The sequence below is a fragment of the Elephas maximus genome, chromosome 18 (genome assembly GCF_024166365.1).
Source record: "Elephas maximus indicus isolate mEleMax1 chromosome 18, mEleMax1 primary haplotype, whole genome shotgun sequence".
Taxonomy (NCBI): domain Eukaryota; kingdom Metazoa; phylum Chordata; class Mammalia; order Proboscidea; family Elephantidae; genus Elephas; species Elephas maximus.
In genome coordinates this window covers 69,402,114-69,414,539 of record NC_064836.1, presented here as the reverse complement: position 1 = coordinate 69,414,539, position 12,426 = coordinate 69,402,114, and the positions used below count along the sequence as shown (strand labels likewise).

At 41.3% G+C, this 12,426-nt stretch overlaps 1 protein-coding gene across 23 annotated transcripts in view; it reads right to left on the bottom strand.

The window, feature by feature from the left end:
* The window catches only part of ST3GAL6 (ST3 beta-galactoside alpha-2,3-sialyltransferase 6), a 106,607-nt gene that overhangs the window by 40,391 nt on the left and 53,790 nt on the right, over positions 1–12,426 (bottom strand). For 20 of the 23 annotated variants that reach the window (XR_007513864.1, XM_049858395.1, XM_049858384.1 and 17 more), the window contains 3 exons: positions 10,323–10,426; positions 8,674–8,737; positions 4,191–4,319 (listed from right to left, as the gene is read on the bottom strand). Coding sequence is in view for 21 of the 23 variants with exons in the window: in XM_049858395.1 (XP_049714352.1) it covers positions 4,191–4,319; positions 8,674–8,737; positions 10,323–10,426 (297 nt within the window). In the remaining 2 variants the exon portion in view is untranslated. Of the gene's footprint in view, positions 1–4,190; positions 4,320–8,673; positions 8,739–10,322; positions 10,427–12,426 lie in introns of those variants that run through there. The other 3 variants (XM_049858382.1, XM_049858402.1, XM_049858381.1) reach the window with 2 other exon arrangements.

Below are 12,426 nucleotides of genomic sequence, written 5' to 3'. Positions count from 1 at the left end.
AGTGCCCAATTACTAGCCAAAAGGTTGGTGGTTTGAGCCCAATCACCCTCGGGAGACAGGCCTGGTGATCTGTGTCTGAAAGATCACAACCTTCAAAATCCTATGGAGCAGTTCTACTCTGCACACATGGGGTCGCCATGAGTCGGCATCGACCTGACGGCAACCAACAGCAACAACAGGAGTAGTTATTTCCAACCAGAAAATACTAAAACATGTGCAATGGACTGTTAGTGAGGTCCTGACTACTAGTTCTGACTCCGCCATTTAGCACATGAGCCCTGGTAAAAAGAATCCAGGGCTTCCCATCAGTGCATTCCATTCAAACTCCTGCTGATAACTTGCGTTTCTAACAAGTTCCCAGGCGATGCTAATACCACTGATTAGGGACCAATTCTGAGAACCAATTCTGAGAATTCTGAGCAGTGGTTCTCAAAATTCATTATACATGACTCACCTGGGGATCTTTTCAAACTGTAGATTCTGACTCAGTTTATCTGGGGTAGAAATGCAAATTCTCAGCATTTGAAGCCCTGAGAGAATCACTGAGGTCTTCTCTGGTGCTAAGATGTCATCGTTATTCTATGTGGCATGTGACCATTTCCTCTGGCATGTCTACCATGATTTCCATATCTCTGCCCAACATCTGAACCTAGCAGTTGCTATGAAACAGATCATAACTCCTCTTGCTCTTTACCACACATGACTCAATCTGTTGATGCAGAGTCATAACTTCTCCTCATGTTCAAGATCTCCCCGCTGAAAAGGCTGCAATGTAGAGAAATCCTGCCTGACAGCAGGTTGTCTAGAACACTGATGCAGACCTTGATATCCCTTATTTGTTAGGAGTTTTTTTTTTTTTTTAAATAAATATGCTGCTAAAGTCCTTTTTTTGTAAGTATTCTAGGTCATGCACCTGCCCTGACTGGTTGCCAATCTAACCCAGCTCAGATGGTGCTGACATAATGGATTCTGCTTGAATGAGGCAGCTTTCACAAATTTCTATCCATTTGGCAAGCAACTGACTTGATGCAGGTGTTTCCTTTGAGTGAGATATTTATGTGCAGCTACTATATACCCATTAACAACCCGTGAAATGCAGATGATACAACCTTCCTTGCTGAAAGTGAAGAGGATGTGAGATGGTTACTGATGAAGATCAAAGACCACAGCTGTCATAATAGATTACACCTCAATATAAAACAAAAATCATCACAATTTGACCAATAAGCAACACATCATGATAAATGGAAAAAATATTGAAGTTGTCAAGGATTTCACTTTACTTGGATCCACAATTAACACCCGTCGAAGCAGCAGTCAAGAAATCAAATGATGCATTGCATTGGACAAATCTGCTGTAAATGATCTCTTTAAAGTGTTAAAAAGTAAAGATGTCACTTTAAGGAATAAAGTATGCCTGACCCAAGCCATGGTGTTTTCAATCACCTCAAATGCATATGAAAGCTGGAAAGTGACTAAGAAAGATGGAATAAGAATTGATGTCTTTGAATTATGGTGTTGGCGAAGAATATTGAACATACTATGGACTGCCAGAAGAACGAACAAATCTGTCTTGGAAGAAGTATAGCCAGAATGCTCATTAGAAGCGAGGATGATGAGACTTCGTCTTACATACTTTGGACATGCTATTAGAAGGGATCAGTCCCTGGAGAAGGACATTATGCTTGGTAGAGTAGAGGGTCAGAAGAAAAGAGGAAGACCCTCAACAAGATGGAGGGACACAGTAGCTGCAACAATGGGCTCAAGCATAACAGCGATTGTGAGGATGGTGCAGGACCAGGTAATGTTTTGTTATATTGCACGTAGGGTCGTTATGAGTTGGAACCAACTCAATGGCAACTAACAACAACAACAACACTATATAACCGAGCTGACTTGATAGCAACTAACAACAACAACTATATAACCATCCATGCAGTACTAAAATGATCTTCTAAAATCTGGCATGCTTTCGGAATGCCGTTGGTGGTTGGAGCCAGCAGCTTGTCTGTACATTATTCTTGCTCCTTCTGGCTGTGGAAGAATAAGGAGAGAGGAGCAAGTCCCAGGACGAGGGGGCAGGCCAGTGTTCAGAGCTACATGAACAGTCAGGGGCCCCCAAGAAGGGCTAGGGCCTTGGAATGTGGGCATATTTTAAGTATTCCTCGAGTTGGGGTTAACTCAACGGCAACGGGTTTGGTTTTTGATTTTCTTTGATGGAACTTCCTTAAAATACCCTCATCATTTAATGAAGTTTATTAAACATGGCAGCCGAGAATAGGAGAGGAACCAGAGTCCAGGAGAAATCAATAGCAGCAGCCTATAGAGAGGATTGCAAAGGAGCTAGAGTTGCCCAAGGAAGGAGCCTGAGAGAAGACAGGCAGCAGTTGGGGTGGATTTGTCCCCTCAGGTTTCTCAAAACACTTTTGAAGCCTCTGGGGTTTACAATAACTTTATCCAAGGAATTTGGTCTTTGTCTTCAGTTCCTGAGAGATATACCAAAACAAACAAATTAACTAACCCACTGCTGTCGAGTTGATTCCAACTCAGAGCAACCCTATAGGACAGAGGAGTAGAAGGGCCCCATAGGATTTCCAAGGAGTGGCTGGAGGATTCGAACTGCTGATCTTTTGGTTAGCAGCCTGAGTTCTTAACCACTGTACCACCAGGGCTCCTCCTGAGAGAGAATCCCACCAAAAATACCCTTGGAATTTAAGTATCTTCAGTAAGGGCTCCAGACCACACCTAACTAACAGGTTATGCCAGCAAGGTGATAAAGTAACTCTGGGGTTGGGGCTGGCCAGGCCAGAAAGACCCACCTCATGATTACCTCATGATATTGCCTGACTTCAGGAAAGAAGGGCTGGAGTTCACATTACATAATGAGATCCCAATATTAGCTCTGGACACTGCCGCTCCATGGACTTCTTGGTTGGTGAAAGACATCCATGTACTGGGAGGGCAGCGTGTCCCTTTTTGGGACTTAGAAGCTTCTCACTGGGAACCCTCCCAAACCTCAGCTTATATGTCTCTTTGTATTCTTTTTCCATGAGTTCTGTGAATTATTCCAGGAAATTATCAAACCTGTGGGAGCCAGTAGGTCAGTGAGAGGGGTTGGGAACCTCTGAGTGTATGACTGGTATCCTAAAGGGTTAGAGGGAACCCCTGAATTTGTAGCCAGCAGGTCAGAAGTGAGGGTGTTGTGTGGACTCCCAAACTTGCAGTTAGCATCTGTGTGTGCATTTGGCAGCCTGAAGGACGATGTCCTTTTAACGTGTGAGATCTGACCCAGCTCCCTAGGTTCAGAGAAGTGCTGCATAGTGTTGTAAGGCAGCTGGTGTCAGAAGTGAACAGTGAAGTGGGTAAGTGGGGATTTTATTATATCCTTATAAAGACACCAGACTTCATTCCTAGAGGATGGAAGGCCTAGGCTATAGTTAATGGTACTAAGGGAAATCTAAGCAGGAATACCTGCTGAAAAGGTGGTGAATCTCCAGGCCTTCCCTACAAAGCCTGCTTTGCCCACAGCTTCTGGCCTCTAGGACTCACAGGGCTTATTCTGAGAGCAGGAATAGAGAGCTAGGGAAGGATGGGGAAGGGTCCATTTCAAGTCAACTGTAATTTTTTAAACTTGCAATGAATTACATAGAACAATAGCAATGTGTAAAATGTTCTTTCAATTTGAGGTCAGTATAGCCTTAAAGATAGAAGCCCTGGTGGTGCAATGGTTAAGAGCTCAGTTGTTAACCAAAAGGTTGGCAGTTCAAACCCACCAGACATTTCATGGGAGAAAGATGTGGCAATCTGCCTCCATAAATATCTACATCCTAGGAAACTCTGTGAGAGCAGTTCTGCTCTGTCACAATGGGTCACTATGAGTCAGACTCGACTCAACAACACACAAGATCAACTATATACCCTTAAAGAGTAGAAAGGGTCTGTTTCCTATAAACCAGATAACAGTATATTAAGAGCAGCTGATGCAAAAAGATTCATGGGGTGAGTTGATAAAATAGAAATTCCAACTAATGCTAATCCCAAAAGGAAGCCATTTCCTTTCATTACCCTGGGTGCAGGACCGGATATGGACACTATTTAGCCTTTTACGTCCTTTCTATAGCCCTTTCTACCTTCCTCTGCCCATTGGCCACCTTAGCCCCTATTCTGGGTAACTACCCTACCAGTCCTACCTTGACATGTGTCTATCCGGTTCATCTCTTCCATCATTTCCCCCATTCTCGTTAGCAATGATCCAGCTCAGCTCCATCAGACTCTTCTGCGAAAGACTACCAGTCCCCAGTTCTCCAGAGTTATCTGCTCTTTTGGAAGATCAAATCACTCTAATTGATGGAGGTTTAAACCAAACCATGGGTACCTTACATTAGTGAGCTTGCCAGATCTTCTCAAGCCCTAAGGCAGGTATTGATGATACTACACCCTCTCCTCACTTATCAACATGGTTAGGTTCCAAAGACCAGGTTGTTATGCAAAAATCATGTTATACAAAAATGAAGGATGATCACATATCACAAAATGGAGAATGACTACATCATTACATAGTTTCCAAATTACATCATTACATAGCTGTCAAATTACATTATTACATAACTGCTAATTTACATCATGTAACTTCAAACCACTGAGAATCAGGGCCCAGCGAAGTTAACACCTAACATTAATTATCAGAGCCAGCGTTACTCTGCCTTGCACCTCAGCATTTGTTACTGCCATACGTATGTCATTAATGCTCAAATTAGTCAGATAGTAGATTTTTTACTGTTGTTGTAAATGTCAAATGTTGGATAAAGAGATACCAGTGAGCGAGGCGAAGGTATACGCTGAAAGCTTACGGAGGTCAAATAATTTGCCCAAAGTCAGGCAGCCAACAAGAAATGCAGTTGGGTCTAGATCTCTCTCACTCCAGACCTTTTAAAGAATAAAATTTAGTGGTTGGTAAGCAACTTTAGAAAAAGACTCCCTCTGCTTCAGAATTACTTTACTAATATTACTAAAAAGATGATAGAAATAAGACCAATAGGCCTCAATAGCTTCCACATACTGATCTTTCACAAGAGAAGCCATGGTTGGTGCTAAAGTTGTAAAGCACTGAACTAGGTTCTCATACAACAGACTTACATAACTAACTTCAGAATCCTGGAAGTTACCAGACACAGAAACAACCGGTGGTGACAAAGGAAATGATGGAGAATACTCATACAGAGAGTTGTCCCCCAGTAAAAAAAAAAAAAAAAAGAAAAAAAATTTTTTTTTTAATCATGCTGCTTAGTCCCTTAAAATAGGACCCATTTTTTTTTAAGGTGGGCACACAGCCATTTGGAATAAAGGCTACATTTTCCAGTCCACCTTCCAGCAAGGTGTGCCCTGGCTGAGTTCCAGCCAATGGGATGTATCGGTGGTTGCTAGGAAATGTTTAACAACTGGGTCTGAGTGGACAGGGGTTGGGGGAGCCCTGGTTCATAGTGTTTGCCAATTTCCATGGTATAAATACTGCCACCATGGCTATTTCAAGCCACATTTATGGCCTTGAACAAAGAGCTGGGAAGAGCTACTGCTCTCGCAAGTTGGCACAAACACACTCGAGTACATAACTAGATATAATGGATGTACCATATGGGATTTCTGGGAACGTCCTTAAAGAAGAAGGCAAGTCTTAAGCGGTGGGGACCCTTCTCCCCTTCTTCCTCTCTGCTGGCAGAAAAGTAGATGTGATTGTTGGAACTCAAGCAAACACGATGGACGATAATGAGGAAGCCACGTAATGAGGAATGGCAGAGTTGCAACAAAGAAGCAGCCTTGGTACCTATGATCACAGCACCATTGTGCCAGCATGGGTATGTTCGCCTGCAGACTTCATTTACAGGATGTCTATGAAAAAGAGGAAAACTTCTGTCTTGTAAAAGCAACTAAGATTTTGAGTTTTCCTCCTCACAGCAGAATCCATCCCAACTGATGGTAACACTCATGCCAAACAAGATATCTGAACAAAACTAGGACTTAAATCTGGTAGAATCTTAAAGGATTCAGGTTGGAAGCAAGAGAAAATGCCTGAACCTTTCTGGAAAGGACAAAGAGGACAGAAGAAGAATAAAAGGTAGGGAGAAGATGAATGGCCCAAAATATGTCAATTATCTTCCAGAATACAGGTGAGGAAAGAATAAGCAGAGAACTAGCTAGGTAAACATCAGTGAAAACCCCCAAAACCCACTGCCGTCGAGTCGATTCCGACTTATCAGTGAGGAGAGCAGCAAAAGGGAGAAAGGGACTTGAAGGGTTGGGCTGGCTGCTCTCTATGTCAGTCCCTTCCCGCTGACCTCCAGGCCCATGACAAAGTAGTTAGCCTAGATCCTTGTACATGGGGGCAGCTCCCAAATCCACGACCAGGGCTCAGGGAGGACTCTCCTGCCAAGGGTAGTCCAAATGCTCTGCTTGAAAAATAAAGATCATTTCCAGACCTTTCTCTTCCAGTGCATTTTTCCCAGGCCAAGAGAACAAATGGGAGACACATAAGGTCACTTGGAAGAAAAACTGAGTTGACTCAGGAGCCGCAATAAGGCATTTTAGCATATTCTGCCTTTCTGAAGTTTATTTCAAATGCATTGTTCAGGCGTAGGCTGGCCTCTTCCTTGTGTTGTACAGTGGGTACCCAGCAAACATAGACTAACTTACTTAGAATATAGATAAAGTTAAACTTTCCATACGAACCCCTCCCAAAAGTTGAACGCTATTCAAATAGAAGATAATAGTGACGTAAGTACATATCAGCATACCGAAAAAGCAAACCCATTGCTGTCTAGTCGACTCCAGCAACCCTAAAAGACAAAGTAGAACTGCCCCATAGGGTTTCCAAGGAGTGGCTGGTGGATTTGAACTGCCGACCTTTTGGTTAGCAGGCAATCTGTTAACCACTGTGCCAACAGGGCTATAAGTACACATTCTTATCTAATACCCTTTCTGAAGTCTCTTGGCAACAGGTTTGAAATTCAGCAATGCTGATTGGCCATCTGTGATGTTATTAAACTTACACATCGCAGCACTCACTTTGCGGGGACCCTACAAAGAAAATTTCATTCACTCTATAGCTATAGGGTCTCTGATTTATACTTACTCTACATCAGTCTCTTTTTACCTTCAGATTAAAGGACTCTTGTGTGGTCAGCATGATTTTCAAGCCTCCCTCACCAGCCACCCCCTACGCCTCCCCCAATACAGGTGATGCTAAGAACTGTCCTAGATTGATGGTGCGGGATGGCGACACTCTAAGCGGGAAAGGATAGGGAACAGCAAGTCTAAGTCAGCAAGAAGAGAGGAAACAGCCTGGCCAAGGCACATACAGATGGATGAACACCTACGAGGAAGGGTTATAGAGGTAAATAAAGCACAGTCTAGTTCTAAGATAAAAGTTAGGCAAAAGGAAACTTCTAGCAAAATATATTCAACAATCCCAACAGTAGCTCACATTTACAGGGTCAAGAATCTTTATAAATACTTGCAGATACTTGCTGCAAGTACCAGCTGTAACAAACTGCAGATGTTTGCCCAGCCTCGATTTCGCCATGTGTAAGACTGAGATCAACGAGCATACCTTGCAGGGTGGTTGTAAAAATGAGAGAAAACTGAGGTAAAACACATATGGTAAATGTCTGCATACAACAATACTCTGTGAATGAGAGCCCTACAAACTTTTAAGTTAGAAAAAATATATGGTCGCTGTGGATATATAATCAAAATAGGAATTGATTAGGTTGATGGCATAGTTCTAAATTATAATGATGAATCAACATACCATTACAGAGTTTGTACTTCAAAAAGCTGGGTTCCAGACAAAGAAATGGGATAAAATTCAGACAAAATCTTTGACACTTTTCCTCTGGCTCCATTCTGTAAACTCTATCTCCGCTTTCTCACTTCTGTCCACAACTGCTACCTTCCATACCCACCAGATAGCACCTCTGTTGCACTGGGCAAGAGGGGAAATTCTGCTATTTTCTTTTTTAATGGAGACCTGAAGTGTGTAGACTACCCACATCATCCCGTTGGACCGCTGGCCAAATTCTAAAGGGTAGCTTAAACTTCGTGAAATAAGGACCCAAGAAGTCTACCTTTGACAGTTCAATTCCTCAGGGGGTTAACTCGACACCAAAATTTTCTAAACACTAAATTACCTTTGTAGTCAGAAAATTTGTATCTAAGCAAGCTGCTGCTTCCCTCAAATCTAAAATAACATGAAGAGAGCTGCCTCAGAAAAGCAACATTCAACGTCCTTAACAAGTGAAGCAGAAAGGATCCTCATGAGTAGTTTAGAGGTATGGGAAACGGCCCTTGAAGAGAGGCTGTGAGCTGATTAATGGGAGTGGGGGTAATTAAACTGTAATGATAACAACTTAGAAAAGATGAATGTGGGTTAAGAATGGGCTAACTTGGGACCAGCTTTGCTCATCATCAAGGCTTTGCAAACTTTGGAGCCAATTATACTACATTAATTTCTGAGTTCATTTATTTCAAATGTAACAGAAATAACTCCTAGAAGTTTTAGTTATACACAAATGCTATGGGATTTTCCTGGTGAAATACATTTTACATTTCCTGGGGGGCATATTTTGAACCATCTTAGCTAAAGGTAAAAGTCAGACAGAAGCAAGGAAATAGACTCACTTGTCAAACTCATCAAAGAGATCACAACTCTGCAGTTTTGAAAGAGCAACTCGAAAATATTCCCCTAGAAGACAAATGGAGCATTATGAATAAAACGCTAATCATGGATTTTGAGACACATAGCAAGCCATCTTGCCCTCCTCCCCACCTCCATTTCCAACTGGTATGGCCACACTGAATATACTCTGAGGTGAAACATTAATTAACTGTATATCTACAATTAGCCAACACTACCAAAAAGGTATAACTCAAAATGGTGAATTCTCCAAGAACGCTTTCCAAAAATGCTAGGAAAATGGGATGCTTAATCTGAAAACAATCTTAGAAAAGTAAGCCCAAAGTTAGCAATATCGGATGGTTCTGAAGCTGATATGTTAGTCAGAAATCAATATTCCATGAGTTTAAACTTCTTAAACTACCAAATTTTCTGTCAAATATTTTCAAAATGAAAAAACAAAAACTGATTAATTGAACAAACAAATTCTAATTCAGAATATTGTGCACCTGTCACCTCTTGGGTTTTCAAGGTCTCTCTAAAATCGAGACTGGAAAGCGGTGTAAGGCCAATCTGCTGTTAACCAGCAGAGGCAAAAGTGTTTTGTGATTACAGATGGAGTTACTCTCTCTAAATTTAGCAAAACTAAAATATGCATTGTTTGAATTAAGACAGATCAAGGATCTAGAAGTTGCTGATGAAATAAAACTAACAGGTATGAAGGTGAAATGGGGAGAGAGTGAGGAAGTTAACCCAGAGGGTTATCCTGTTAATTCTAAATCAAAAAAAAAAGTAAGTCATGAGAGTTCATTTACATCAACAGTGGCAGAACAAAAGTAAAAAGCAGTTTCTCAAAAAAAATTTACTGTTTTTATTCTTTTATTTCACACTGCTTCAAAAGGGGTGGGGATTTACTTTTGTGTGTGTGTGAAAATATACATAACAAAACATACAGCCATGCAACATTTTCTAGACGTGCAACATTTTCTAGACGTGCCGTTCAGTCACACTGCTTACATTCTCCACATTGTGTTACCATTCTCCGTCTCTACCTATACTGTCTTGCCACCATTGACTTAGACTCTCTGTCCCCCAAACTTCTCCTCTGTATTTTAGAATTACTGTTGTCAATCTGATTTCTTATAGATAATTCTTTGAAAGAGTACACTGCTCAAGGCGACCATTCTTTACTAGTTGAAAGAAACTGTTGTTTAAAGATGACTTTATGAGATAGTTTCAGTTCAAGGCTTAAAGATCATCTCAAGGCAATAGATTTGGGGTTCCTCCAGTCCCAATAGGTCTGTAAGTCTGGTTTCTTTAAGCATTTAAAATCCTGTGCTATAATTTTTCTCTTTTTGATCAGGGTCCACCTACTGGGTCCTTGATCAAAACATTCAGTAAGGTAGCTGGGCACTACCCTGCTCTTCTGGTTGCATGGCAAAGGACATCGTAGTTCCTGGAGGTATTCAGACCTACAGTCCATTTCCTGGGTTGGAAATTCACTTTCTGAAAATTAATCCCCCTCATCCCACCACAAAATCATACCCTTCAGGGATCATTATGAAGCAGAAAAATTAAAAGGCCTTAACAATAATATAAAAGTGCACTGCTCCTCAAACACCACTCAAATTTAGTATAGAATAGCACTACTGACCTGATGTTTTTATCCCATAGGGCAAATCAAACTTATCGCTACCATACAAGGAAGCAATCTTTTTAAAGTCCGATGCACACAGAAAAGGATGAAACTGATGATACCTGGAAGGAAAGGATAAAGAATTATTTGCCAAATGCCTGTAACATGTTCAGGCTCTTAAAATCACAATTGAAAGTCACTGCAGCATAGGATCCATACTGCTATACTGACCATATATAACTGTATAATTATTTTTGAAATTCTTTAAAAGTTGTTCTAAATAGTATTCGAATATGAAATACAGCGGATATGGAATGGAACTATACAGCCAGAATGGAAACACTTCCAGGTACTGGAACTGAAATTAAGTTACAGCTTGGAGGTGAAAATAAAATTTAAATTTAAAAACAATAAAACCTCAGATGATAAAATGATAGCCATATATAGGAAGAAACAAAGCAAGTAATACGGAAAAATAAAAGTTGATGCTAAGCCACTTCCAAATTAAAAAGTACCCATGTATCAAAGTGTATTAGCTGTAGAAATGAAAATATATTAAAAGTTAGATGCAGGTAGGACTAAATTATTTTCTTAGATTAAGACTTACTGAAGAAATTTACTGGATCCATTGACACTGGGGAACCCCCCAATCCAATGCCCAGAAATAACTTTTAAATAAATTTTAAACAAAGCCATTGTTGAACTACAGTTTAGCTCAATTAATAAAGAATGTTTGCCTCCAGCATAGCGCTCGTGCAAAGAATTATCTTTATGGGTGTAAACTGACAACCAAACCCAAAACCCACTGCCATCAAGTTGATTCTGGCTCATAGCAATTCTATAGGACAGAGCAGCACTGCCCCATAGGGTTTCTAAGGTAAGCTTTGTGGAAGCAGACAGGCACATCTTTCTCCTGCGGAGTGCCTGGTGGGTTTGAGTCACCAACCTTTTGCATAGCAGCCAAGTGTTCAATTGCTGCGCCACCAGAGCTCCTTTGGTTGTGTATATTGCCACCAAAAATAAAATAAAAAGATATACTGAAGAACAAAAACTACACTACAGGCATTTATGTTTTTACTGCCTGCCCTGCCCTACCCTCAGGCCCGGAAAATAAGAGAGCTGCGTAACAGTAGGAATAGCCTCTTGTTTTTTCCCACTTTCAGCACGTAACACAGAGCAGGCAGCCCATACATATTTAACAAATGATTCAATGTATTTCAACTCCAAATCTCTATAAGGCCATTATGAAGTTAAAAAAAAAAAAAAGTTTTTATTATTATTAAAGGAATACGCCTTAAAGGCCATCTTAAAAGGCTATTTTCAGCCACCCAAAGAACTGCTTGCTGTTCACCCGCTGCCAGGCAAACCGAACTAATTCTCACTTCAGCCCCAAACGTGGCCTGCCCTTCCTGCCTCTGAAGAAGACCCAAATCAGCTTTGCACTTCCTTAGCCTAAAAGCTACAATGAGACCAGAGTGCCCCTGGGGGTTTCTGAGGCTGCATGGCAAAATGGAAATAAAAAGCGGTAGAACAGGAGTGAAACAGCTGCAGCGTTGGCCTGGCTTTGCAACTCAGGAGCCATGTGCACTCGGGCAAGTCATAGTTGCTTAATATCTCCAGAGCTGAGTTGAGAACTCACCTCCTTCTGACTAAGGAAGGGACTTGAGAGCCCGGCCCTGACTGCCTGAGATACCATGTATGACCCAGTTTCAGCTTTGGCTGTGACAGTGACAGCAGCCTCAGGGTCCAGTCAACCTACAAGGGTCATTTCTAGATCATGGTTGATTCCTAAGTCCATGGGGAAGAGAAAGTAGCACGTTGGCTGCCTTAAGAACACTTAAGATCTTCCTCATCTCCCCTGGAGGGTTTGAACCATGGCTGACTTTGCACCCCAAGGGCAAGACAATAAAGGGCTCTATTGTTTGGAGTTGGCAGGGATAAAAATGATGGCGATTAATACCATGACTAACACCCATTGCCAGTCAGACATTGTGCTACGTGACTTACATTTTAGTTCTAAATGAAATAATTGTTTAAAATTTTGCACCATGCCGCACGCATAGTAGGTGCTCAATAAGTATCAGTTCCTATCTGTAATAATTATTATATTACATTGTATTAT